The sequence below is a fragment of the Colletotrichum destructivum genome, chromosome 5, assembly GCF_034447905.1.
Source record: "Colletotrichum destructivum chromosome 5, complete sequence".
Lineage (NCBI taxonomy): Eukaryota > Fungi > Ascomycota > Sordariomycetes > Glomerellales > Glomerellaceae > Colletotrichum > Colletotrichum destructivum.
The window spans coordinates 4,661,546-4,687,269 of NC_085900.1; the positions used below are offsets into that span (position 1 = coordinate 4,661,546).

Below are 25,724 nucleotides of genomic sequence, written 5' to 3' on the forward strand. Positions count from 1 at the left end.
TTCATTTGCGTATTGAACAACTTCCCTCTCCTTACCACCTCCACTCAGAAAACGACGAACCAACCTCCCCAAGCACATCCTTAAACCGCCACAGACTGTCACCATGGCACCCCAAGATACCTTTATCGACGAGGAGGAAGATACCTGGTGTGTTTCTCCTCCCCTCTCATTTCGCGCGCATCGTCAACCTGCGTGGGCTGCTTAGAGTATTGGGCATCGCGAACTGACTTATTTCTCCACAGCCCGTTATGTATCGAAGAATTCGACCTGTCCGATCGGAACTTCCGACCCTGCCCATGCGGCTACCAGGTACGACGACCTTCCGACCCAATCGTCCTAGTCCCTCCATCGGCGACGATCGATTTCTGACAGTTTTTTAGGTGTGCCAGTTCTGCTTCAACAACATCAAGAACAACATGAACGGCCTGTGTCCCGCATGCAGAAGACCGTACGATGAAAAGACGATACAGTGGAAGGTCGTCACTACGGAAGAGTGCGTGACCTTGGGAGACAACCCCCGGTAACGCCACGCTGACAAAGTTTAGGGTTGCCGAGTTTCGAGCAAATATCCAGAAGAACCAGAAAAAGCGAGCTCAAGACCAGAAGCAAAAAGAGGTTCAGAAGCGCGAGGTCGAGAAGGAGAGCCGCAAGAACCTCGTTGGCGTCCGGGTCGTCCAGAAGAACCTGGTTTATGTGACCGGTCTGACACCTACAGTGCGAGAGGACGAACTACTCAAGACGCTGCGCAAGCCCGAATTTTTCGGTCAGTACGGCAACATTCAAAAGATCTCAATCAGCAATCGGAAGACCTCGGACGGCCAAAACTCGCTCGGAATTTACGTGACTTTCGAGAAGAAGGAAGATGCTCAACGGTGCATCCAGGCGGTCAACGGCTCTCAAAACGGCGATCGAGTGCTGAGGGCTCAACTCGGCACCACCAAGTACTGTTCGGCCTGGCTGCGGCACGAGCAGTGCGCCAACAGGCAGTGCATGTTCTTGCACGAGTTGGGCGACGAAGAGGACAGCTACACTCGACAGGACCTGTCTTCGATGAACAGCATCAGCTCGCAGCGGCCGCTCCCCGCTGGCTCCTCGTCCAACAGCGGCGGTGGCCCGTCACGAACTGCGTCACGGCAGCAGAATATTACGCCCTCGGCGCCTCCGGCTTCGCAACCCATGGCACGATCATCGAGCAAGGACGGGTCGGAGAATGGCGGCGATGGCCCGGCTCTGCCAGCGTCGGCCAACTGGGCGAGAAATCCTCAGCGGAGTCGCAGAGGAAGCCACGCCACCAGTGGCGCCGCCTCTAGCCCTGCAATCTCGACCGCCCTCCCCGTAACCACCGAGGCAGTGCCCGAAGAGGCTATTGATGAGGCGCCTTCGAGAAAGGAATCCCCCGCACCTGCGACCGAGAGCAGTGCCTCAAAGTCCACCACCACAGCTGACAGCAGAAAATCCAACAGTCTCCCGGATAACCTCCTCAAGGGAATTCTCAAGGCCATGCAGGGTTGTCCTTTCAGCTATCACGCCTCCGACACGAACCAGCTCGAGACGATTTACCCCCCCATGTTCGACACCCGCGGAGGCGAGAAGAGACGAGCCATGCGCGAGGAGGAAGAGTCACGCCTGGGCGTCGAACAAGAGCAGCCGAGCGATGCACAAGAACCTTCAGAAGGCGAACCGGAGACGGGAGGCAGCCTGGCCCTTGGGGGCGAGCCCGAAGACCGAGACGCCGCTCGCGAAGCCGCATTCGAACAACGTCGACCCGGAACACAGCCGCCTATTCAGCGCACCAACGGCGAAGGCCTCTTTGGCCCCGCACTCGGCTCAGGGTTCAGTCAGGCGTCCGTGTCTGCCAGCTCCGTCGGCGGCAGCCGCTCGATGACACCTCAGCAGCAACTCTTCGTCCGATCCCAGAGCGGCTTCGGCGATCATCTGCCTCCGGGCATCGCAACTGCGCAGCCTTCGGCGGTTCAGCAACAAGGTGGCGGCCACAACAGACAAGGATCGAGGTTCAGCTTTGCTAATGACAGCGCGGGCACTTCAGCTTCGGTCAAGGTCTCCGCGAACCCGAGAATCATGGCGCAGCAGACGGCCATGATGCCATCCGCCTTCCACTCGCAGCCCGGCAGCCAGTATTATGCATCCTCCATGCCCGGACCTCCTCCGGGTCTCAAGTCGACAGGCACGCCACCAAACATGTTTGGACAGGGCCACTCGTTCGGTGGCAGCTTCGGCGCGGCGTCCAAGGATTCCGCCGAGCTTCTTCAGACGCTGATTCGAGGCCGGGGGGCCAATGGACAGGGTCATGATGCTGGTAAGCGTGAGTACATGTTATCTTCTTTCTCTAATCAGTACCCATCCTCTACCTCCTCCACCCCAGCTCCTGCTTCGGGCCTCCTGGCGTCGCTCTACGGTAACCAGCCTGGAGCATTCCAAGACTTCGGTCCCAAGCAGAAGAAGAAGGGGAAGAAGCACAGACATGCTAACACTTCCTCCTCTGGGGGAGGTGGCCTAGTTGATCTTGCGGACCCGAGCATCCTGCAAGCGAGAATGCAACACCAGTCGCAGAGCAACGCCGGAGTCGGACAGGGACTGTTCGGTGGACAGAGCCAAGGTGGGTACAACCCGAACATGATGTACAACACACGTTTCCCAGGCGCCGGATGGTAGCCCTTTTCGAGAGACAACGCAGTAGATTAGGGGTGTTTGGTGTTGGTTGTTTACGGGATTTTGTTTTCCACGCACGCACGCACGCACGCACGCACGCAAACACACATACACACACACACACACACACACACACACACACACTTCATGTATCATGAGAAGGGAGGGGGCGGGGAGGCGTCGCGGCATATCACAGGCGGACGATCGTTCCTCGAAGGGACCGGGAGCGCACCGCACAACATCATGCATTGATTCAGCGAGCATCGCGGAAAACATCGGGGCCGCTCGGGGAGTGGCAAGGGTTGCATTTGGCGTCGCGCTTCACACGTTTCTTCTGGGCAAACAAGGACCAACACCTACACTCGTCCCGACATTATACCTCTTTTTCTTTTGGACTCGCACGTCATGGTTTATGGGTCACGTCAGTCAGGCAAGCCATCATCGTCTTCCAAACCGCCTTAATGTACGTTAACTCCCAGACCCGTCCTCCGGTTATGAGGATGGGGGGGTGGCATAAGGAACAATAAAGCATCTTGCTCATACTTATCGCTCGTTGTCCCCGCAGATCATCAAGGAAGACGATGATGGCCGCCGTGAAGTGTTCCTGTAATTCCGCATCCCTGTATCTAAACGTTGTCTCTCGTGTGCTACCATGCTCCTGCGTCGTTTTCTTTCTGCTGTTGTCTCTTTTTCGGTTCTACGACGGCAATCTTGGGAACCCCTGGCTAACTGGTTCCCTAGATGATGATTTGTTGTCACTCGATGAGGCTGCCTTTTCGGTCGACGCGCTGGTATCTGACGACCCTCTACCGAGCTATGTTGGAACCATCGGCGGCGGGTCAGCGAGACCAGTGGCACCAACCCCGCCGCCCGGCCTAGGTCCTCCCCAGAGAATAGCATCACCGGCTCCGCGACAAGCGCCGATCCCTGTGATACCGGCCACGCCGCTCACACCTGCAGCCCCGAGGCCTGCGGTGCCCACCATGGCCAACGTTGTTCGGGCTGCAACCCCGGACCCGACGCCTCGCAAGAAGGCTGGTGGGACGGAAGCCAAGAAGAATATCAAGGTTCTGGCCGTGGAAAGCGGCCTTTCTAAGGACATCGCCGCGCAAGCATCTCCGTCGAAGGGCAAGTCTTTGTTACAGGAAGAAGACTTCCCCGCGTTGGATGCTGTCAAGGGAGCCGGTACGCGACCCGGGACGCCGTCGAAACTTGCGATTGTAACGCCAAAGATTGCCCCGGCGAGCATCAAGAAACCGCAGCCCGAAGCTGCCGCAGCTGCTCCCCCGACTCCAGCGGTCGAGGCGCCCAAAACTGTCGAGAAGAAACCAGTGCCGGGCATTTTGAACATCGCCGCGGCAACCAAGGCAACTCAGGCGAAGCAGCCAGGGACGTCTACGGCAGAGCACTCAGATCCGTTGGCGTTCCCCGCATTGCCGACTCCGACGACCGCCGGTGCCCCGTCTCCTGTAACGAGAGCTGCACCCAAGACTCTGCGTGTCGTCTCAACACCCAAAGCTGAAGTGACGCCGGCTTTCCCTTCTGGCGCCGCCTTCTCCGCCGCTGCCAGAGCCGTGTCTACGGCTTCCGGCCGACCAGGAACGCCGGCCAGCGAGATCATCAGCGACAGTGCGTCCATTGTGTCGGCATCTGTTTCTGCATCCCGCACGAGTTCGCCGCCGCCCACTAGGGTCGGGACAGCGCCCGTCCGCAATACGACGAAGAGCCAGCAGCGCAAACAACGTAAGGAGGCCCACAAGGAACAGTCGGCCTCCATTGCTGTCGCGCCGAAAGTAGCGGAACCCGAGGAGCAAGCGCCCATCGTCGGCCGCAAGAAGAAGCAGAAGAAGGAGAAGCCGGTCACGACGCCACCGGCAGTGCCTAAGAAGTCTGTCGAACGCGCAGTGACACCGCCACCTCCGCCGAAGGAGCCCACTCCTCCTCCCAAGCCGATCCTTGAGAGGACGGTTGTCGACCTACCCCCTCCAAAGGGCAAAGCGGCCAAGAACGCTGCAAAGATGGCAAAGGCAGCCGAAGAGAAGGGCAAGAGCAAAGAGGTGCCGGAAGCAACTGCGCTCACACCTCCTACGCCGACTGCCATCGCTGCGCCCGAAGAGCCACATGATATCGCAGACAACCCCAAGACCATCCCCGAGGTGGTCTTCCAGGACCTCCTCGGTACTGGACAGGCGCCTCCGGTGGACGCCCTGACGCTTCTCAAGCCGCTTGCCGAACAGAACACTCGCCTCGACCGCGCGCACGCCGCTGCGGCGCACGGCAATAACCCGCCTCCGTCGACCACGACTAAGAACATGGTATCCGAGGCAGATCACGCCATTCTGGTGACTGGCCAGCCGGTTCGCAAGGTCATGGACGGCCACCGCGTGCTCATCACACCTAACGGTGACTGCGTCCGCAATCTCACCGAGGAGGAAGAGGACAAATACCTGGAGCTTCAGAAGTGTGTTGCATTAGCCAGCGACCAGCCCGACACCTTCGTTGCGCCCCGTCACCAAGCCCGTCCTGGCGGCTTCTCTCTCATCAAGGGCCGCGCAGTGCCCAACGGTCCTCCGTCGTACTTCCCGCCGTCGCCCAACGCGCAAAAGATGTTCTCGGACGATCCGGTCAACAAGATCCAGCGCGAGGAGGCAATCAGCTACATCAACCAATTCGTCCTCCCGCGGCTCAATCTTGGTAACACCAACCTATTCCCGGGCAGCTGGAAGTCCGCACCTGGCGCCAAGGACGCCCTCTCTGCGCGCGAGACGGCCGCTGCCAGCCTCAACTCGCTGGCCCCATACATATATGGCCACGACGCAGCTGCCGGAGCGGGCATCTACTCGGCTGAGAGCGGTGGTTCGGGCAAGGATATTCCCGAGGACGAGACGCCCTTTGGTGGTCTGGACTCGCCGCAACACCAGGGTACCGAGATCGTCGTCGCGAGCGCCTCTGCCTCTGCCTCTGCCTCTGCCTCTGCCTCTGCCTCTGCCTCTGCTGCGGCAGCGGCCGCCGCCCAAGTTCACGCTCATAACACCAGCGTACACCCCAAGCTCCCCGGCACGCCCCTCAACGCCATGTCGCTGATGAGTGTCGAGGACGCCGAGGCGGCGCTGGCACTGGCGCGCAAGGAGTCGGAGAAGCTCGAGAAGGGACTCAACCAGGCTATCAAGCGGAATAGGAGACTGCTTCTCGGCGGTAGATGACTAGCCGTGAGCCTGGCAGAATTTGTCGAGAGCGTCGTCGCTGCCGTGGCCGTGCAGACGCTGGTGTTGGGGGTCGGAGTGGTTGTCACCGTCGTGGACCTGCTGTCTGGGTTTGGAGACAAGAGGTGGGGGTTTTCGTGATGCGCGTGTATCTCTCGGAAGCGCCTCTATTGCTTGACACACATCACGGGTGAGGAGCGTGCATTGTTACGATATAAGGTACGCCCGCCCGCCCGCGCGCGTGTGTGTGTGTGTATGAGTGTGTGTGTTTGTCCCTGTCCTCTTCGAGCGTTTGGCGAACATTGTTACGAGTATGCTGTTTTGCTGAAGGGTAAAGGATACGTGTTTATATGTAGCGCGCTTACTGTACACATCATGTGTTATGTTGTACGCTGGAGGCCGCCCACGATGGGACACGCCCGAGGAACTGGGGAGCGAGCGGCCTGGCTATTGTGCCCTGGGATGGATAAAGCCTAATGATAACTGATACCCCCCCTCCCCTCCCTTTCTTCACGATCACGGTGAGAGGTATGAAGGTGTTGTCATGACGTAAACGTAAGCGCTTGTGTGGAACCTGATGTGACGTGTGGTGCCACCCGAATGTGTACCTTGTGAAACAAGCAGCTATCCATACATGGTGTCTTGTAAAATGTTTGCAGTATGTGACAGAAGAAATGTGACGAAATGTACGATAGGTACGCGAACCAAAGTGCGCCAGAACATGCCCAGGGGGGGGTATCTATCACTCGCTGAAATGCATCCGGACCTCATCCCGCCCTCCCCTTCCGTCTCGTCGTCGTCACCCAGACCGGTTTCCCTGTCCGTCGTGCTCCCCCTCTCGAGCCTCCTCGCCGCGTACGACATCAAGCTCGTCCCGCAGCTTGTCCATGAGCTTCTCCAGTATCCACTCGCACTCCTCCTGGCTGCCCATCAGCGGCGACTGCGACCCGACCCAGGACCACTTGTCCTCGTCGGGGCACTCGCCTTCCTCGTTGTCGACGACGACGACGCCTTCCCGGGTCTCCTTGCTCCTCTTGCCGTTCTCCATCTTCTTCTTCTTGGAGTGGATGTGCGGGCGCGCCTTGCGGTGCGTCGCGGAGCTGGACTCGTCCTCGCCGATGAGCTTCAGGTACCACGCCCACTCGGCAAAGGTGTACCGCCGCGCGGGCTTTTCTTTGGCGTGCTGCCGGACGGCGGCGATCTCGGAGATGAGGAGGAAGTGAAAGTCTGCGCGGGAGGAGGGGAGGGCGGTGGCGGGAGAGCGGGTGCGGGACGAGGTCCAGGGGCGACGGCGTCGCTGCCGCTGCTGCTGCTGTTGCTGTTGCTGCTGACTGGGTTGTTTCTCTCGGCTGGCGGCGGGGTCTGACGATGATGACGATTGCTGCTGGATGGTCTGTAGTAGGGGACCGGAGGAGTGTTTGCGGTCCTGGTCCTGGGTGTTGTATGCTTCCGTCTCGTCGGTGTCACCGTCTTCTTCAGGGCGTGACTGACGTAGGTGGTGAGCGTTGGAGAGGAAGCCAGGCGGGAGCTCTACATCGTCGTCGTCGTTGTATTCTTCATTCTCTTCCTCCTCCTCCTCTTCGCGCTCCGAGTCCAAGTCCGAGTTCTTGTCGGAAGGGTGAAAGAGGAAGCCGCAGGTGAAGCGGTGGAGGAAGGACATGAGATCCTTATGAAAGCCGCGCTCGCCTGGTAGGATCGTGATATTGCCCAGCTCAAGGGTGGCGTCGCGGACGGCCTTGACGACGGTGTCGCCGGCGTTGGAGATCATGACGGTCATGGTCGGCAGGGCCAGCAGGGACCAGAAGACGAAGAAGGCCTTGCCGGCGTTGGAGACCGGGGTGCGGTCGCCGTAGCCGATGGTGGTCAGGGTGACGAAGGCGAAGTAGAAGCCGTCAAAGTAGGACCAGTTCTGGTAGGGCCGCTCGCACTCCTGGAAGACCTTTGCGCCGACAAGCCAGAGGACGAGCCAGGAGGAGAAGGAGACGGACATGGCCATCCAGCGGCGGCGGATGGAGGCCTGGTTCTGAATCTTACGCATGAGGTCGAACTCCCTCTCGCGGCGCTCGAGCTCGGTGGCGGGAGACGAAGACGGGCTTGTTGGAGACGCGGAAGAAGCGGCCTCGGATTCCCCATGAATGGGCTTGAGGATCTCGTCGTCGCCCTTGCGGGTCATGCTCTGGATGAGATGGCGGCGCTTCTTCTCGACCATGCGGGCGTCGAGGCGGCGGCGGCCGCGCTCGAGGACGAGGGTGCGGATGGAGCCAATGACGAGACCGAGGCTGATGACGCCGATGAGAGCGTAGGGGATGAGCAGGGCGCGGCCGAGCGGGGAGGCGGCGGCATAGTCGCCGAAACCGACGGTGAAGAGGGTGACGTCGGCCCAATAGACGGCGTCAAGGTAGGTCCAACCCTCGATAGTGGAGAAGACGAGGGCGCCGAGGAGGAGGTAGAGGAGGAAGAGGATGGTCTGCAGCATGAGGGTGCGCTGGGCGGTGGTGAGCTGAAAGTCCTCGGCGTAGTGGCGGGCGTGGGCGCCGTAGACGGTGACGACCATGAGGGAGGCGGTGACGAAGTAGAGGATGGCGGCGAACATGCCGTAGAAGAAGGCCTGGGAGAGGATGTGCTCGTCTGCGGGCTCGAGGGCGAGGGGCCCGGCGGCGGTGGCGTTGAGGGTGACGAGGCAGACGGCCGAGAGGTACCAACCGACGATGGTGACGGGCTGGGCGAGGGAGAAGCGCACGCGGCGGGCCATGTTGAGAAGGAGGAAGATGTTGGAGATGATTGCTATGGCGAGCTGGATGGCGTTGATGATGATGAGCCTGCGGGTGTATGTTGCGCGGTCAGTTGGGATGTCGCACGAGTGGCTTACACGGGGGAGAGAAGCTCACCACTCCGGATCCTCGACAAAGGGGGCGGCGGCGATGTCGGTGCCCGGCGGGAAGCGCTGGCGCCACGGGCGGACGAGGGCGCAGATGGAAAAGGCCGAGGCGACGGGGCCGAGAGTGCCGGCGATCATGGGGAAGGCGGAGGAGGCGAACCACCAGCGGCTCGGGTCGAGGTGGGCGACATCGTTGGCGAAGCGCTTGTCACGGCGCTCTTTGGACTGCTCGAGCTGGCCGATGCGCTCTTCGATGTTGTCGCCCAGGTCGGCGTCGTTCATGGCGGAGGCTGGCGGCGGGTGCGGGACGAGGGCATTCCCAACCTTCAGCCTTGGCACAACTACTTTATGAAAAAGACCGAGAGCAGATGTGTGAAGAGGAGAGAATGATTTCCTTTCATCGAAATAAGCAACGTAGTGCTTGGACCCTGGAGGTCCAGACCTACTCTGACCTCTTAGCCAGAAATGCTCTCCTGACCCTCTCTCGACTAGGATGACCCTGACGAAGGGGCAGTAGTGCTTCGCGATGACGTCTGTCGGTAGTTGAAGAGGGTGTGCGACCTGTCTCTGCCCTCAGTCACTCCCCCCCCCCCCCCCCCCCCCCCCCCCCCCCCTTCGCTGGCACACTAACTTACTGAGACACCGGGCGATGTTCAGCGAGTTTATACTACGACGGCGGTACGTAGCCCTGGGGGTATGTACGCAACCGACGATCTCTGTGTAAGAAGCCGGAAGCGCTGAGCGGGTGAAAAGGACACGGATGCGGCCATCTCTTCGTCCATGCGAATTGTCGGCGTCCAAAGACATCGAGCTTGGCATCCATCTTTGAATATGTAGAGAAGTATCCGTATGTGCATCTGATATATACTCGTATGTATCTCATGTCTGCCCTGGATCGCATGTCTCGAGGAGATTAGAGTCAATCTTCGGACGGATCAGGTTACCCATGCCTGCAGAAACGAGGGACTCATGATCTTTGGCGCGGCGATCCCTCGTTTGGAAGGAAGGGGAACAGCCTATGTTTGGCTCGTCCGGCGGCCACGAGGTATCGTCCACGCCCGTTTTTAGCGGGTTCTCCGCTACGGCGCTTGGAGGGCCAGAGGGCCAGAGGGAGGGCCACGGGAGGGAAAACCAAGACTTGGGATCCTAGCCGGTGTTGGAGAAGCTTTGGTGACGTGGGGAAGGTATTGCGGCAGTGCTAAACAGTAACATATGAGTATTATTAGGTAATATCATGTTAGATAAGCAACTGGGCTGAAAACAGAAAAGTACCTCTCACTCTATGCGAGGTACCTAGGTATTATGTACACAAGGTACAGATTAGGCACAGCATGGATAGAGTACTCCGTACAGTCAGTCAGTCAACTTACACGGAACAACTGGGGCGAAAAACACGTTTTCCCCTATTGTTGACTTGCCCGTTTGTTTGTCCGTCCATCGTTGCGTTCAATGAGTTGCTGCATGAGTGAGAGGGACAACTGAACATGAGCGGTGCCAATCATCCCTCTCATATCCCCACATCATCTCTCATTGTTTTCAGACGATGAAAAGATGGCTTGGCCTCTGCCTGCCGTCTCGTCTTCGCCCGGGTCGCGTCCTCCAGCGACGGCGCTTCCATTATGACCATGACCCAAACCCCCGTGTCGAGTCCGTCGAGGTCGTGTGTGCCTCCTCGGGGAGCATCACAGTGGAGTGAGTACATCATCCATCCTCCTTTCCATCACCCCAAAACCGCCCGTGTTTGGAGTTCCCAATAACTAATGCGCCCTCTCAGCCTGCACAACGTCACTCGGCACCCCCCCTCAACCCCGCTGGTGCTGTACATTCCCCCCTTCTCACCGATTCCGGGTACCCGGCCGCCCGTCCCCCGCTTCCTTCGCCCGTACCCGACCGCCGTCATCAACTACCGCTGGTCCGTCCCGGCCCCCACCCGCCAATCATCTTCCGATGCCGACGCCGAGCGACACGACTTCACCACGCCCTTACAATGGCCGACCCCGCTCCACGACACTCTCGCCGGCTACACCTGGCTCCTCGAGAACCTGCGCCCGCCCGACACCGCCCGCCGCGACGTCTACGTCTACAGCTCCCACGCCGGCGCCAGCATCGCAACCTCCCTGGCCCTCACCGAGTCGCACCACCACGAGCCCATGGCCGTCCGCGGCCTCGTCGCCTGGAACGGCATCTACAACTGGTCCATGTTTCTGCCCGACCACAAGGTCAACAAGCCGTCTTCTGCCCGCAGCAAGAAGCTCCCGCCGCCGCCTGAGGAAGGGTCGGCGTTGCACGGCCTGCAGACGAGGATACCCGAGCTGTTCCGCGCCCCCGTTGACCTGCTCGACCCCTTTGCGAGCCCGAGCCTGTTCTTCCAGACCGCCGGCATGACGGCGCCGTCGAGCTTCACCCGGGCCGCCGCCATGTCCTCTTTCATCGACAAGCTGTCCTCCGTCACGGCCGGGGTGAAGCCGTCCGACATTCTGGATCTCGTCGGCGGCGGCAGCAGCGCGTTCCCAGCGCCCAGGCGGAGCGCCCTCATCTTCCCGCCGAGGAAGTCCACGTTGAAGCTGCCCCCGACGCTCCTGCTGCACGACTCACCGCCGACCGAAACGGCGGCCTGCAGAACCAGGAGAAGTGGGACGTCGTCGTCGTCACTTCTCTCGTCCCTCTCGTCGAGCTCGGCATCGCCGCGGCGGCGGCGGCGCAAGGTGGCCGGGCACACGTTCGAGACGCAGGCGGCGGAACTTGCGGGCCTGATGAGGCGGAGCCTGGAGAAGCTGGAGTTCAAGACGCGGATGGAGTGGGACGAGGACTTTGACGAGGCTGCCGAAGCGGGGAGGCGGGTGGCGGTCGTCGACGCTGGTGAGAACGAGGGGTTGGAGCTCGGCGAACAGGGGCAGGAGGCCGTGAGGGAGTGGTTGGAGGATAGGATACGTCTGTGATACCCCCTCTTTGTGGAAGTTATCTCCTCTCTTGCTTTGTTGTTTGTTTCAGCCGGGCGGGTTAATCATCGTACGAGGTTTGCTGCAGATGAGTCTGGCGTCCTCGGTATTGCCGTCTTCTGGATTGATCTTCTTTGGCGCTATTTAGAAACGTTGGGTCCCAGTAGAATCTTGTAATCCTATCACTATCTGTCCCTGGCTCACTAGAGGTCGCCTGGTGAAGTTCATTGGGATGACAGAACCTCCATATTGTGAGGTTGCACCCGACGTGCAAACGGCAAGCATTGCCGGATCCTGAGACCAGCAACCTATTGAGGGTTTTGGTAACATTTTTCTCGGGGTTTGAGAGGCGCTTCTTCTATTTCTTTGAACTAGACTGAGTGATGTCGTGTTTATTTCCTCAGTTGATGAAGTATTTGGCATTAAGGGGTCTGGTCGACTTAGAGTTCCCTGGCAGCTTGGGTGAAGTAGTCCGTCAGGGTGAGGCAGCAGCTCGGGTTTGCGGCAGGCTCGCAGCCACTCGCACGCCCCTCAAGGAGACCGGTCGGTTCCCGTGGTTTCGCAAGGTGAGGCCGACACGAGGCTAGGCGACCTGAATACGGCTGGCTGCCTGGCCACCCACCCACCCACCTCTTGCACCCTCCCTTCCCTTCCCTTCCCCCCCTCGAGCATACTTTTATAAGGCCAATCTTTTCCTCTAGCTGTCACCATTACCCGCGTTGATCAAGCGAGCCCTGGCCAGGCCACTTGTCCTAGTGGGATAGCAGAGACAAAAGAAATATCACGATCGGGGTCTCTTTGGTTAACTCGCGTGACGCGCAGGTTCGACCCTCTGGGTGCTCCTGGGCGTGTACTTTTTTCTGCCTTTCTAGACCTGGTCACAATTTTTTGGAATAGATTGCCATAGTCCAGATGACTTTTTTATAAGGAAAAGAGGGTGTTGTAACGTGTTATTGTGAGGTTTTGGTGGTGATGGTGGTGGTGATGTTGTGATGTTGGGCTCCTTCCTTCGGAGCCTTGCCTCCTTCCCCCCTGACCAGCAGACGCGCACCGTGCAGCAAACCAGTAGCAGCGCCTTTTTACTTTGCTATCGGTGTCTGTCTGTCGTTCTTATTGTTTTTGGGAGTCATGATGACATTTGGTCTTGGGGATTTTGCCGACACAGACTTGTCCACCACCTCCTCACCTCGCTCTGGTGTAATATGTGTGCGAAGCATTGCTGATTGACGCCTTTTACTTCCCAACGGGAATTACAAAGTAACGGAAGTAAAAACTTGTCAACCACAGTTTTGTAATGTTTAGATATCGATGGGCGTTCAGGTAAATTGTGTATACATTATTGGATTGCCAACCCACGATAATCATGTCGGCTATGGAAATCGGAGCAGACGACGGGCGGCACACGAAAGTGTAATCATCTATCGAGATGATCATTACACGATGTTTCAAACGTCAAAGAAACCCCCCCTCCAGTGTGCGAGTCTTGATGGTGCCCACGGAATAAGGCTTCTGCTTGAGGTTCAGAGTACGTGACACATGTGCCTAGATGCCGAGCATTTCTTTTTGTTCACATCGGGCACCTTACTGAGTCCTCTTTCCCGTCGACTTGTGTCAGCCCTCTCCCAACCACGTGTTCTCGCCCGTACCAGCGAAACGAGTGCGACTTGCCCATATTATTCTGTTTGCTGTTCAGATCTGGGACACATCCGGCTAATCCCCCCCCAAGGATTTCGGAGCTGGCAGGCCGGCCCTTGTTTTCCAATCAATAACAATCTAGGCCCAGCTCCGCCAGGGCGCCAAGGGTCACTTATCTAACCTGGTACCTCACAACTGTCTAAGTATTTCACAACCTCTTCCCCCCCGTCTTGAAATTTTTTTGCATGAAAAAAAAAAAAGTTGTCGTCTTCAATAACACACACGGCATCGAGTCTCTGGACTCCCCCAACCCGCAATGAGAAGCTATGTCCTGTATGTCTGTGGCGCAGGCTCCGAACATCGAAAAAAAAAAAAAAAATCCCCCAGACCCGCAGCAGCGACCACCCCAGAGTCTCTTTCTGTCCCTGCGCCACACTCGCGGTGGGCTCTCTATCGTAGCGCATGGGTGATGAAACATAGTCCGCTAATTTGCTCTCCCCGTCATCGCAATACCTTGCATTCCTAGTCGCAAAACGGCTTGGTTCGGCTCAATGGTCTAGAGGTATGATTCCTGCTTTGGGTTACGGAAGTAGCGCCTGCTTGCAGGAGGTCCCGGGTTCGATCCCCGGTTGAGCCCCATTCTTTTTGCTTTTCCATGCGATTGCATCGCATCCATTTTGTGATTTTGGTTTATAGGCGAAGGTGATCACGGTTGGCGTGGTGGATGATGTGATTTGGTGATTTTGATTTTGATTCTGATTTTGGGACACCTGGGGCGGTATCGAGACGCTCAGCGGCAGTTGCGCTGAGCTGGCCGCGAGGTACGTGCACGAGTGGATCCTGCGGATTCGCAGGTGATGGACAGCAGGTACACCTCACAATGCAGCAGAGGCAAAGTGAAGATCAACAGGCCAGTCGAGATGAACAGCGTCGCAGTGGACGAAAGAGGCCCCATCCGCGCCAATTTCCAGCAATCTCGAGCCACCGATCCAACGTTTGGCCTTCAGTGCCCGCTGATTGTGTGGTTGTGTCGCTTTCTCCTGGGAAGCGGCCTGGAGATTTGGCGTGAAGCCCCTCCCGCCCAGAACCAGCTTAGCGGGCACCGGGGGCTGCCTCGATAGTGTTGGACCCTGGTCCACCCCCCAAGCTCTGGGTGAAATGACGGCATTCCGACAGGTTTCGCGTTTGTTCGGCTACTGTACGTGTATGTGTACGGGACATGATGCTGGATGCCACTCGTCAGAGCCAGCCTGATCTCTCTCTGCGACGACCTTGATCCGGTCAGCAGTGCAGTACGGCGGCACCAAGAAGATACGCGGGAGGATTGGGGATGCATGGGACGGAAACCTCGGTGGCATATGCAGCAGCAGGCCAGCAAGCAAGCAAGCGGCCAGAAAAAGCAGGGTTTCAGCGTGCCACCGTCGGCCATCCATCCATCCATCCTGTTCATCAAACTCAAGCGGCGACTCTGGCGATACGAACGGCGTGCGAATCTCCGATGACGGATGAACTCTCAGCTCTGCCCTGTCCTGCCTCACCCGGTGGTCGCTGCATGAAGTAAGCGACGCTGTTCGTATCCAACCAATCAACCAACCAACCAATACCTGCGAAGCAACAGATCGCAGCCGTCGCATCGACGGAGCCCTTGACAGTGGTCTTGGTGGTCTCGTATGCCTTCATCGCTGGTTGCTGGTTGCTGGCTGTCGTCTCTCGACTTGTTGATGGAGGTTCGTTGCTTGGCTGGAGGTGCTCAGCTCAGAGATAGACCCGCCGGCCGTGCGTCGCTTGGTGTGGCCGGCGCAGCTGCCATCCCTACTGCCATCCGACCCATCCCCACCCTACCACTGGCACGCACCTGTCGTCGACCCCTGCCCCCCCTCCTCTACAGTACATACGGTACCTGTAAAGAGGACCTGGCCAGGGCCGTGCCAAGCATGGCATGGCAGTCACGCTGTGCTGTGCGACCTTATGCTGCGCTGAGACGAGACGAGACCCCTTCCCTGGGCGTCTATTTCTATCTCGAGACCCCAGCATCGTCGTCGCTGGCCTCTTTTTTTATTTATCAATTTTACTCCCTCCCTTCTACTCTTCGATACCGCCGCCGCTCATCGCAACCTGACCATCGCATATTTCCATTACTCTTCCAACAGCTCATCACAGCTATCGCTTATACCGTCGCACGACGCTCAACACACACCACTACCTCTATCAGCTCGCACCTCTCGAAATCGGTCATCATGCCTGGAGTTCGTGAGTAACCACCGCATCCCTTTCTCATTCCCTCCCCGGTCTGCTCCCCTGAAGCATCGCGATACGCGTCCAAACTCCCACCGGACACCGTCAAAGCTGAACACACCAAACACACGGCTCCGATGCCGAATGCCAAGAAATTCTCACTAACACGCCGCTCTCAACAACAGCCATCGACGCCCTTGACAACCTCAAGGCCAAGTTCAAGGCCATCTTCAAGAAGAAGGACGAGAAGAAGGCCGACGCCTCCAAGCCCGCCGAGTCCAAGCCCGCCGAGTCCAAGCCCGCCGAGACTCCTGCCATCACTACCACGATGGCCACCGAGCCCACCAAGACTGACGCAGCTCCCGCCCCCGTCCCGGCCAGTATGTCCTCACTCATGCGCGACACCTCCCATTCTTGATAAGCGGATGCTGACTATGAATCAAAGCTGAGCCCGCTGCCGCTGCGCCTGCCCCTGCTGCGGCTGCTGAGCCGCCCAAGGCACCCGAGCCCGAAGCCAAGAAGGACGATGCTCCGGCCACCACTGAGCCCGCCAAGGCCCCTGAGGCTGGTATGTCTGGTTAAATCCAACAGTTCGAGCGACACATAACTGACGATGCTTTCCCTAGCTCCTGAAGCTCCCGCAGCCCCTGTCGTAGCCCCCGAGGCCCCCAAGGCCCCCGAGCCCGCCACCGCGCCTGCTCCTGCTTCAGCTCCCGCTCCTACTGCCGAGCCTGCGAAGACTGAGACCCCGGCTACTACTGCCCCGGCCGCCGCCCCGGCTGCCGAGACCACCCCTGCGGCTACCCCCGCCTCTGCCCCTGCTCCCGCCGCCGAGCCTACCGAGGCCGCCAAGCCCGAAGAGAAGCCCGCGGAGGCGAAGAAGGAGGCCACCGTCGCCTAGACGGCGTCGCCAAGTGTCTATCATCTGGGCCTGCGATAAGTGTCCGAGGGCTACGGTGGATAGGCAGAATGAGTCGCAAACTCTGTTTCAGGCCTTTTCTGCGTTGACCCTATTCAGACATCGACAGAATGTAGCGAGCGACCCCTCGGGCTGCTGTCGTCCATCGTCGAAAGCGTAGGCTCGTCACGGAGAGGAGAGGCACGAGGGGATTACATGGTTTCTTGTCTAGACCAATGGTCTAATATGTTGATTTGCTTAATTGTCGGATACCCATTAGTCGAGTAGTTGAATCAAGCGTACCTTGCTTACACTGAGCCGGAGGAGTCTACGCCGTCCATGTCTTTCTGCCAACCTGGAGTTCTCCACCGTTGCTTGCATTCCGCCGATAAATTTGCGTGTAGCAACACTGCAGCAACGTCTCGTGGCTGACCCTGTTCTCGGCAACCCATCACAGGTACCATCTCGGATGCTGAACTTGGCTTCCCGTAGCTCCGTTATCTAGATTCGGCCAGTGTCATAATTTCCCATCATCATCGGATGGCACTGGTTCTCGTGTCTTGGCTGCCTTTGCGAGTTCTTCTCGCCAAACGCCAGCGAGCCCGACTATCATCTGTTCATCGGCCCGTCTCGTCTTGACAACGCGCTCTCACTTCGCCCACGGCGCCTTGGTCAGTGTAATCTGCGCGTCCGTCGTCCCGGCCCCGCTACCCTGCCGAGCCTGCTGCGTACCCGCGGGCATCGGCATCATACCCGGAGCGGGGGGTGCACGCGCCGAAGCCGCTGCCGACGGCGGCGGCGGCTGGCGCGTGTAAGGGATACCGGCACCGCCCGGCGGGGGCATTCGGCCCTGAGGGGCACCGCTGGCCGTCGTCGTCGCCCAAGGCGCGGTCGTACCCGCTCCCTGATTAGGGGGCGGAGGCGCGGTCGTGGCGGGGTAGTTGTAGGAAGGCTGGTTCGCGGCGTGGACCGACTGCGAGACAGGAGCGGCGTCGGGGTCCTGGTCCCAGGAGAAGAGGGAGCCGAAGGTGAAGTGTTGGACGACGGGGAACTTTTGAAGGACTTCGGCGTTGAACATTTTGAGCATGCCCTGTAAGAGTGCAAGGTTAGCAAAAGGTCGTCTGTGGCCTGTTTCTTTTTTTTTTAATACCGTTACTCACCTTGTTGATCTTCCCCCAGCCGTCCTTGACGCCTGAGACGTCAAAGAGGATGGGACTGTGCTCCCAGAAGGGACCCTTCTTGACGTCATTGATGAAGCCGACGGCGGCGAAGTACATGTTCTCGGAGCGCTGGGCGTCGACGACGGCGGCCTTGACAATGTCGCCCGTCTTGGGGGCGCCGCGGACGGAACCCTCGGTGGGCATGGGGTCGGCGTCCGAGGCGACGGGGCTCGTCAGCTGGGCGGAGCCGAAGATGTAGGGGAGGAAGGAGTGGTCGTCGAGGCCCCAGACGCCGTGGGAGCCGGCGGGCTCGAGGGTGTAGGTCAGGATGAGGCGGCGCACGACGCGGAGGTAGGGTTCGACGACGGCGAGGACGATGGTGCGGTCGAGGGCGGCGGTGTCGTGTGCGCCGCTGCCGCCGCCGGCGGCGGTCGAGCCAGATGAGGTCGACAGAGCGTCATCGGCGAAGAAGGAGAGCTTGTATAGGGAACCGAGGAAGGCGAGGAAAGAGAGTTCGTGGCCGGTGCCATAGTCGAGACGCTGCGGAGAGCCGAAGGCGCCGAGCAAGTAAGAGAGGAGCTCGGCGGAAGGCGGGTCTGAGGACGGGGTGGTGGGGAAGGACAGAACGGCGTCGGGGATGTGCTCGGACAGCAGGGCGGGTGCGCGTTCGGCGAGGAGGTCGTGCCACTTGCGGAAGGAGACGTTGCCGAAGCGGCGGGGGCCCGGATCCGGGGGCGCGAGGTCGATGAGGGACTCAGCGGCCGCGAGGAGATTCTGGAGGGCCGTGATGGAGGGGGGCAGGGCGGCGGCTGGCGGCAGCGAGGTGAGGGGGTAGGTGGTGGCCGGGCCGCCGTCGGGACTGCGGCGCGGGCAGAGGGAGCGGTTCAGCTGCAGGAGGAAGAGGAGGATGTCGCGGTAGGCGGTGGTGGTGAGGAAGGTCGAGAGGTCGGCGCCGGTGTTGATGCGCTTGGTGGGGGTTTGGAAGCTGCGCGGGGTCCGGGGGAGGGGTTTGATGGAGGGGAAGGCGGGCTGTTGTGGCGGTTGTGGTTTTGATGTCGACGTTGGAGGTTCCATGGTGTGAGTGAGTGTGTGTGTTTGGCCGAGGCCTCCTGTCTGTCTATTTTTGGGAATATCGTGCGTGGTGAGAATTACCGTGGGGGATTTGGACAGCTGTGTGGGTGTAGGTGTGGTGCTACTACTAGGTAGGTAGCTCGGACAAGCTCCTGATGCACGTCGTGTGGATGAAAGTAAGGATGGAGGGGATGAGTGACGACACTCTGCCTTAGTCAGCGGGGTTGGAGGGGTCTGTCTGTAGGTGCCTTGGTAACTGTATATCCGTACTATACTTCTCTAGGTGGCTTTTCTAGTGCTGTAAGTGCACTCACTGGCCGTACTCAGGTCCAACTACAGCTTCAATCCTTGGGCTATTGAATTGACTTTGAATTCTGTTCACTTCACAATATGCATGTGTGCGCACACCTTCTGGGCCTCGTTTCAAACGGGCAGTATTATTTCAAGTCCATGCTTAGGTTTCTACCCAAACCTCGGCCGTGTCTGAGCGTCGTCTCTGGGCCGCTCTGATTATGGATTCATATGTACTCCTTGACCGAACTCCTCCTACGTACGAAAAGTGGAGGGATCCGTGGTAGAAAGAAGAAGAAGAAGAAGAAGAAGAAGAAGAAGAATGCACAATGACTATCGGTTTCGAAGGCCATCTATTATATCCCGAGACCGCGCGGCCCCCTCGGGGTTTCCCTCTCGACTACACTTGTCTCCGAGTGCGAGCTGAGTTGTAGGTCCATAACCTATATTTCCCTCCCCTTTCCTGGGTCTCGATAGCTCATCTCGGATCGTTCCTGTCGTGCGTCTATTTCAACTTGTCGCTAACAAACTGCTTAATCTGGTCGCCGTAGATGCTCGGGTATTGCAGGTGAGCAACCGGGTCGTTGCCGTTGCAGCAGAAGGGGTCGGCAGAGTCGCAGAACGACTTGATCTTGTCGCCGTTGGGACACTGAAACCCTTTGGGCCGTGGTGCAAACTGGCCTGTGTCAGCTAACCGTAGGCTTCACGAGCTTGGTGACACAAACGTACCCCCTGTGTCTTGCACGTTCCGACCTCGTAGGGGAGCCCGGCAACGTATCGAGGATCGCCCATGAAGATGGCTACCTTGACGGCCCCCAAGGCCTCGTTGGAGATGAGCACGTTGACGTCCTTGACGCCCTCGATCGTGTCTCCGCCGCCGCAGTACGCGTTGTCTATGATTTGGGCGCCCTGGGCGCACGTTAGCGTCGGGATCCTTTCTTGCAATCGTCCTGTCAGTGGCAACTCACCTGCGAGAACCCCAGCATGACAATCTTCGTCTGCGGGCACTTCTTGTTGAAGTCGTTCACGGCCTTGGCAACCGCCGTTGTCCCATTCTTCACCGAGTCGGCGTAGCTGATGCCCAGGCAGTCCGACGCGCCCCCGCAAGCAGGGTAGTTGATGGCCTCGTTCGTGGCACCCCGGTTTGCTCTCGTAAGGTCTTCCACAATTCCGGCTGCCGCCCCGAAGCCCGGCGGGGCCGTCGTCTCACGCGCGCCAAAGATGTGTATGGGCGGGCAGTCGTTGCCTTGTCGTTGTTGAAGCCGCTGGGGCGCGTACGGTACGGCCAGGGCATGACCGGAGAGGACTGCGATTGCCACGCTGAAACGCATATCGAGCGATGTCAATCGTCCAAGGGGGCTCGTCGTGAGAGATGGGCTCGGCGAGAACTGAACATTAAACCACACCTGTTGCTGGAAGAGATGACCGGCATTAATGTACCTGGAAGAAGAAGAAAACAACGACGAATAACGATGGGCTCCGCAGGATGTCAGACTACCGCACCTCAAGCGACTGGCCCCAAAAAAAACAGTTGGCGATGATTGACTTTTCGAACGGACTCGAAGAAGTATACCGTTGCTTCCGAACACGACAAGAATTATCTACCGTCCGACGGATGAACCCAATGTCCGCGCCGCCAATGGGGAACCAAGTACGGCCTCGCCTTTGTTTGGTTCTCCAGCCAAGAACCTGGACGGGACGAAACGGAATGGCGGTCGCCACGGGCTCACCCAGAACGCTCCGACGCTCGAGAGTGACGGCATGAAGCCCTAGCTCCGGGAAGCTGAGGGCGGGAACGGGACGTGTCGCAGCTTTGGGACGAAAAGAGCTGTGCCGCATGATGCACGACCAACACGACGTTTCCGAGGTGGGGAATTTTGTTGGATCAAGGGGCCGAACCGCGAACAAAAGGTCGAGAGATGGATGGGCCTCAAACTTGCGGCGCGAGGTAGGGTGGAGCTGGATGGATTGCGGTTGGGTTGGAACACGTCGTTGTTCGACATGGACCTCCATGGCCGGAATGTCGGCTTATCTGTGCTGAATGAGGTGGGATGGATTCGAGATCCATCGCGGATACGCCTCGGGCTGGCTTGACTACCATGATGGTGGCTCTCGTGTCCCTCTCGGAGTCCTCCGAAGAGTGCGAACCTGCCGGGGAGGGTGATCGCTTGATCGTCCAGACTGATACGGCAACTTTGTTCGAACTGATTTTGAGGCAGAGCCAACCACAAGTTGCGGCGAGCTTCTTCGAGGGTAGCAAGGCCCCAAATCCGGCAAGGAAGAGCTCATGATGATGCTGTCTTGCACTTGCAAGCCTTCTGCGAGGACGAAAACCTGGCCAAATGACGCCTGATGGACCACGACTTGGTCGTATTCGTACCATCAATGTACCGTCGTGAGCCGAAGACGAATTCAAAGACGTCAGTTGAGATGAGACATTGCACTGCAAGGCCGAACAAATCTCTATTGGGATTGGGAAAACATGTGAGAAACCAACATGAAGCTCACGATGGATGATGGACTGTTGGGCGCTGACTCAGCTGGTGACACGGCCCCATAAATCCCCGGCACTGCGCGGTGGACCCTGCCCAGTGGACCTTGCGCTTTCTAAAATGGAAGCACGATGATCGCGTCCCCGTCGCGTGCTGCTCTTGCTGCGTCATTGGACGAACAGCTCAGGTAGTCCAACAACCACGGTCGCAGGCGGGACTTCTTTGACGTTTTATCTGTCCTTGATGCCCCTTCCATTCTGCTGGCCTCACGAATTCCGAGGTCGTAATGCCGGCCGCCGGAAGACGCGCGCCCAAGCGCAGGGCCGCGGGGTCCAACGAAGCCGGCTCTCCCCCTCCTCCCAGTAGCACCGACGAGGCCCCTTCCGGGACGCGACGCAGCAAACGTCTGGGACATGTCGAGATCGAAGAGATTCGGGACTTTGAGGCTCTGAGGGTACGCAAGCGGCAACGGAGTCGGAAGCCCGACGAAGAAGACGGTCGGCTCAATGGCGACGAGGGCCGACTTGTCGAGGAAGACCGCCAGAGCAATAACGGGGCGGAAGAGGCAGAGGACGCGGAGGTTCAAGAAGAGGCAGACGTGGCAGATGCTGCAGAGGATCAAGACGGAGTGGGCGAAGCAGACGAAGCAGACGAAGCAGACGAAGTAGAGGATCAAAATGAGGCAGACGATCAACACGAGGTAGACAATGCAGAGGAAGCACACGATCAAGACGACGGCGAACGTGCCGCCAATCCGAGGGAATTGCAGGCACCGGCCGCTCCAAGAGTAAGCTCAATCAACTGCCTGACCTTTCGCCGTGCTCACGTATGCCCAACAGGCCACGGTTAAACCCAATCAACGACAGACCAGTACAAGTCTCCGAGTGGACACACTTCGAAAGGTTGCAAAGAACACCAAACGAAAATATGGCCGCCGTTCTACTGGTGGTCCAAGCAGAGAACCCGGCACGGCGAGAGCAGCTGCCGGAATCCCACGTCGGAAGAGTCGCCCAGGACAGAGTACGCTTGGAAACGGCGATGCTGCGGCCGAGACCGAGACCGTCAAAGACATTTACGAATTCGAGGCCACCTCGCCAAGACGCGAGCCAGAGAGAGCGATGTCGGATGCACACCGAATGGCCAGAGTGTCCGCGAGGTCGGACTTGGTAACTGGCAACGGCCTCTTTGTCGAGCAAGATGTGGATGATGCAGATGAGGGCGGTGCAGACGAGGATGTTGCAGACGAGGAAGGTGCAGACGAGGACGACGCAAGAGAGGACGACACAGAAGAGAACGAAGCAGAAGAGGATGGTGCAGATGGGGACGGTGACGAACAATTGTACGACGACCCGACCATCGTAGGACTACCGACCTCAGCGCAAGAGGAGGCTCGGGCTGATGCAGGTGCTGCCCACGAGACCGAGCCGCCGTCGAGCGCAGCAACCGAGCAAGTCCGGCGTCTCCTTGTTGATATGGGTCCGACCCCCGTCGAAAGACCCCCAGACGAGGTCGATAACACATACCCGGACGACCATTTCATCTTCAATGCGCCCGAGGGACAGGATCGAGTAGCTGCGGCGCCAATCAAGTCGTATTCCCTGAAGAGCATCACCGAGCTGATGGGCGGAACCGGGTGGACGCAGACCCGGCGAGATATCACTTTGACGACCGGCAAGGAACAACTCTCAAAACGAACACGCCCTCTGTGGAACGAGCTCTGCCAACTGAACGGTTTCTGGGAAGAAATGCCACGGGCGCCTCTGTACGAGCAGCAATGTGACTACTTGCATGCGGACAATGAAGAGGCGTCCAGCGCGAGGCAGAGCATCACGACCGTCGATCAACTGGTTCGCGCGGTGGTGGAGAAGGCGACGAAGCCCAGCCACGGCGAGGAATCAGACATGCCGCCGTCACGGTTTGTGATCGACTTGCCCGAAAGGATCATTCCGCTGCTCATGGACACGCTCGAAACAGTGTTCCGCAAGGGAGCCGACGTTGAGAGAACCCGGTATTCTGGCAAGTTCACCAAAACACTGCTGCACATCATGCAGAGGGTGGTCGCCTGGACAGAGAAACTGTACGTTGCGATGCAGGTACACCTTGCGAGAAGGAGGCTGAAGGAGCAGCCGCTGTCGAAGAGAACCAGCCGAGGCAAGCTGGGCGAGTATCTGCGGGATTTTAAGTCGGAGCTCAAGCAGACCTGGACCAAGACGAACGAGTCGATCAAGCGCGAAAAGCTCTACGAAGAGAGGCTACGGCTGATGAGGGACAGAAAGGAGCGGGAGAAACGTGAGATTGGGGAGGCACGGCGACGGCAACGGGAGCTATGCGACATGCGCATACAGGAGCGCATGAGACGTGTTACTTTACAACCGCGCCAGGGAGAAGCAGCTTCGTCGCAGCGGCCTATGCCGCAACTGACTTCTCAAGACCCGTCTTCGCAAGGTCCGTCTACGCAGCAGGCAAGCCAAGAGACGCAACGGCCGTCGACGGAGGCGACCCAAAGCCAGCAGCAGCAGCAGGGCGAGGCGGCGATTGCCGAACCGAGCAGTCCGTGGCCCGAAGAGGACGTCAAGAAGCTCCTGCGGATGCTGACGACGAGGCCGCAGACGCAGGTGGAGGCGCTGGTGTGGGAGTTCTCGCGCAATGAGAGGGACGTCGGGGCGATGGTGGACCTGCTGAAGCAGAGCGCCAGGACCTACGCGGCGGCGAAGGGCAGAGATGTTCCGGCGTTTGCCGCTCTCTGAGCCTTTTTAAAGCAAGTAGGCATGTGAGTGTGGCTGTTTGGATGTTGCGGCGTTGATTAATTAGTTTGTTTGCGAGCGAGCTTTCCTTTTTCTGTATTTGAAGATACCCTCACGCGCCGCAGGTCTCTCTCTTTCTCTCTCTCTCTGTTGGCGCGCTGTTTTCTTTTGGTTCTACGGATAGAATCGAGCAAATCAATGCCATCAATTAAGGCCTTTGGCGATGCGGAATCGTCAAACGCTCTCATCCGCCCCTTTCTTCCCCCACGTACTCGTGGCAGGGTCTCGCCTCCCACAGCCGGTTTACTCCATGATGATGATGACTCGGGCGTGGCGTTTCGTGAGGGTTGAAATATCACCATGCAACACATTACACTTTTATGCGGACCGCAGACGACCGGAAGGAGCAGCGGCAGCGAGAACGACACGACGGCGGACGCTCTCGGCGAAGAGAAGCGAACCCTCCTCTTGTTTATTAAAACACGGCCGGTTATATCGGCCGGAAACAGGCAGTGGGAGCAATCACTCCGTCGGTGTGCGCGGTGGTCCCCTTTGTGCCTCTCCCACGTGTGGGGGTGGTCGCTACCCTCGAGATCGATCCCGCCGGTTCGTGTCATGGACGGTGATAATAACTGGTAGGCCCGTATGTTTCGTAGGGAGCACCGTCGGGGCGGCAGCAGACGGACAATGCATTTGCATGGAGGCTTACAACACGGGCTATGCATGGGCACAACTCTCGCCGCCATCTGTCTCCCCCCCCGAAGCCGTGGGACCGGTGGGGGGAAAGGTGCGAGTCGGCGGAAACCCATCCCGAAAAACATCTGCCGAAGATTATTATTATTTTGGCTCGGGGGAGCTGACACGCCACGTCGATGACACTGGGTCTTTTTTGGTTTTGGGTTTGGGGGGGGGGGGGGGGGTGGCTAGGTGTACGACAAGGGTGCCGCGGCCATGGGACTTCGGCAGATGAATTTGGGGGGGAAGAAGAGAGAGAGAGAATGTGTGTGAGCGGGTTTGTTTTTCCTTCTTTAGATGATTGGGCTTCTTAGTTTCCGGGGTCTTTACGGATACTGTGTAATTCGTAAGCAAAGAGCTGGCAAACCAGTCAGTCAGTTAGTCAATGTCGAACTAGAATGATTCATGGATCGAGGGCGTGGGAGGGGACCATCAGGCGGCTTGTGTCGAAGCGGGCGAGCCGCAAGCTATGGCTGATGAGCCCCCCCCTCGGAGCTTGATTCGAGGACATGAGAAAACAAGAGCCGACGGATGCCCTGGCGGACAACACTCTCCGGAGACATTGGGAGCCGGCGCGCAAACAGGCGGGCAGTTTTCTTCGGATACGGCAGCGCCCCCCTCCCACAAGTCGCCGACGACACGTGTTGTGGAGGAGGTTTAGTTAGGACCGGACGGCGGCCATTCTTTTGGCGGCTAGCTGGCTGGCTGGCTGGCTCGGCAGGGCGATCAAAGGGGGCTTGGGAGGAGACTGTTCTGGCCAGCCGGGAAGACGG

The 25,724-nt window shown here is 58.8% G+C and overlaps 8 protein-coding genes across 8 annotated transcripts; 5 read left to right on the forward strand and 3 right to left on the reverse strand.

The window, feature by feature from the left end:
• The first annotated feature begins 13 nt into the window (after window positions 1–13).
• Window positions 14–3,217, forward strand: CDEST_08963 (Putative RNA recognition motif domain, Zinc finger, RING-type, Zinc finger, RING/FYVE/PHD-type). The gene is made up of 4 exons (XM_062925122.1): window positions 14–147; window positions 243–309; window positions 381–493; window positions 546–3,217. The coding sequence occupies exons 1-4, from the start codon at window positions 104–106 to the stop codon at window positions 2,671–2,673; spliced, it is 2,352 nt and encodes a 783-aa protein (XP_062781173.1). The 5' UTR covers window positions 14–103; the 3' UTR covers window positions 2,674–3,217.
• Window positions 3,218–3,254: 37 nt separating this feature from the next.
• CDEST_08964 (uncharacterized protein) lies at window positions 3,255–5,881 on the forward strand (the record flags this gene model as incomplete). Its single annotated transcript, XM_062925123.1, has 1 exon — window positions 3,255–5,881. The coding sequence occupies one exon, from the start codon at window positions 3,255–3,257 to the stop codon at window positions 5,871–5,873; it is 2,619 nt and encodes an 872-aa protein (XP_062781174.1). The 3' UTR covers window positions 5,874–5,881.
• Window position 5,882: 1 nt separating this feature from the next.
• Window positions 5,883–9,897, reverse strand: CDEST_08965 (Putative Two pore domain potassium channel). Its single transcript, XM_062925124.1, has 2 exons — window positions 8,762–9,897; window positions 5,883–8,692 (listed from the first exon to the last, which is right to left on the reverse strand). Exons 1-2 carry the CDS (start codon window positions 9,031–9,033, stop codon window positions 6,673–6,675), a joined length of 2,292 nt encoding a protein of 763 aa, XP_062781175.1. The 5' UTR covers window positions 9,034–9,897; the 3' UTR covers window positions 5,883–6,672.
• Window positions 9,898–10,109: 212 nt separating this feature from the next.
• Window positions 10,110–11,887, forward strand: CDEST_08966 (Putative alpha/Beta hydrolase). Its single transcript, XM_062925125.1, has 2 exons — window positions 10,110–10,443; window positions 10,526–11,887. Exons 1-2 carry the CDS (start codon window positions 10,295–10,297, stop codon window positions 11,688–11,690), a joined length of 1,314 nt encoding a protein of 437 aa, XP_062781176.1. The 5' UTR covers window positions 10,110–10,294; the 3' UTR covers window positions 11,691–11,887.
• Window positions 11,888–15,562: 3,675 nt separating this feature from the next.
• CDEST_08967 (uncharacterized protein) lies at window positions 15,563–16,461 on the forward strand (the record flags this gene model as incomplete). Its single annotated transcript, XM_062925126.1, has 4 exons — window positions 15,563–15,575; window positions 15,746–15,940; window positions 16,006–16,128; window positions 16,187–16,461. The coding sequence occupies 4 exons, from the start codon at window positions 15,563–15,565 to the stop codon at window positions 16,459–16,461; spliced, it is 606 nt and encodes a 201-aa protein (XP_062781177.1).
• Window positions 16,462–17,106: 645 nt separating this feature from the next.
• Window positions 17,107–18,808, reverse strand: CDEST_08968 (Putative phosphotyrosyl phosphatase activator, PTPA, PTPA superfamily). Its single transcript, XM_062925127.1, has 2 exons — window positions 17,619–18,808; window positions 17,107–17,548 (listed from the first exon to the last, which is right to left on the reverse strand). Exons 1-2 carry the CDS (start codon window positions 18,690–18,692, stop codon window positions 17,108–17,110), a joined length of 1,515 nt encoding a protein of 504 aa, XP_062781178.1. The 5' UTR covers window positions 18,693–18,808; the 3' UTR covers window position 17,107.
• A 306-nt stretch (window positions 18,809–19,114) lies between these two features.
• On the reverse strand, window positions 19,115–21,440 carry CDEST_08969 (Putative cutinase/acetylxylan esterase, alpha/Beta hydrolase). The gene is made up of 3 exons (XM_062925128.1): window positions 19,949–21,440; window positions 19,710–19,889; window positions 19,115–19,656 (listed from the first exon to the last, which is right to left on the reverse strand). Exons 1-3 carry the CDS (start codon window positions 20,309–20,311, stop codon window positions 19,486–19,488), a joined length of 714 nt encoding a protein of 237 aa, XP_062781179.1. The 5' UTR covers window positions 20,312–21,440; the 3' UTR covers window positions 19,115–19,485.
• A 143-nt stretch (window positions 21,441–21,583) lies between these two features.
• Window positions 21,584–24,806, forward strand: CDEST_08970 (uncharacterized protein). The gene is made up of 2 exons (XM_062925129.1): window positions 21,584–22,259; window positions 22,312–24,806. The coding sequence occupies exons 1-2, from the start codon at window positions 21,759–21,761 to the stop codon at window positions 24,217–24,219; spliced, it is 2,409 nt and encodes an 802-aa protein (XP_062781180.1). The 5' UTR covers window positions 21,584–21,758; the 3' UTR covers window positions 24,220–24,806.
• The last annotated feature ends 918 nt before the right edge of the window (window positions 24,807–25,724 follow it).

Coding starts and splice junctions, on each gene's coding strand:
- CDEST_08963 (XM_062925122.1), top strand. CDS start 104: ATGGCACCCCAAGATACCTTTATCGACGAGGAGGAAGATACCTG. Junction 310..380: donor CCTGCCCATGCGGCTACCAG/GTACGACGACCT, acceptor ACAGTTTTTTAG/GTGTGCCAGTTCTGCTTCAA. Junction 494..545: donor AAGGTCGTCACTACGGAAGA/GTGCGTGACCTT, acceptor GACAAAGTTTAG/GGTTGCCGAGTTTCGAGCAA.
- CDEST_08965 (XM_062925124.1), bottom strand. CDS start 9,033: ATGAACGACGCCGACCTGGGCGACAACATCGAAGAGCGCATCGGCCAG. Junction 8,693..8,761: donor TTTGTCGAGGATCCGGAGTG/GTGAGCTTCTCT, acceptor ATACACCCGCAG/GCTCATCATCATCAACGCCA.
- CDEST_08966 (XM_062925125.1), top strand. CDS start 10,295: ATGAAAAGATGGCTTGGCCTCTGCCTGCCGTCTCGTCTTCGCCCGGGT. Junction 10,444..10,525: donor TCGGGGAGCATCACAGTGGA/GTGAGTACATCA, acceptor GCGCCCTCTCAG/CCTGCACAACGTCACTCGGC.
- CDEST_08968 (XM_062925127.1), bottom strand. CDS start 18,692: ATGGAACCTCCAACGTCGACATCAAAACCACAACCGCCACAACAGCCC. Junction 17,549..17,618: donor GCTGGGGGAAGATCAACAAG/GTGAGTAACGGT, acceptor GCACTCTTACAG/GGCATGCTCAAAATGTTCAA.
- CDEST_08969 (XM_062925128.1), bottom strand. CDS start 20,311: ATGCGTTTCAGCGTGGCAATCGCAGTCCTCTCCGGTCATGCCCTGGCC. Junction 19,890..19,948: donor TCATGCTGGGGTTCTCGCAG/GTGAGTTGCCAC, acceptor ACGTGCGCCCAG/GGCGCCCAAATCATAGACAA. Junction 19,657..19,709: donor GAACGTGCAAGACACAGGGG/GTACGTTTGTGT, acceptor GACACAGGCCAG/TTTGCACCACGGCCCAAAGG.
- CDEST_08970 (XM_062925129.1), top strand. CDS start 21,759: ATGCCGGCCGCCGGAAGACGCGCGCCCAAGCGCAGGGCCGCGGGGTCC. Junction 22,260..22,311: donor AGGCACCGGCCGCTCCAAGA/GTAAGCTCAATC, acceptor TATGCCCAACAG/GCCACGGTTAAACCCAATCA.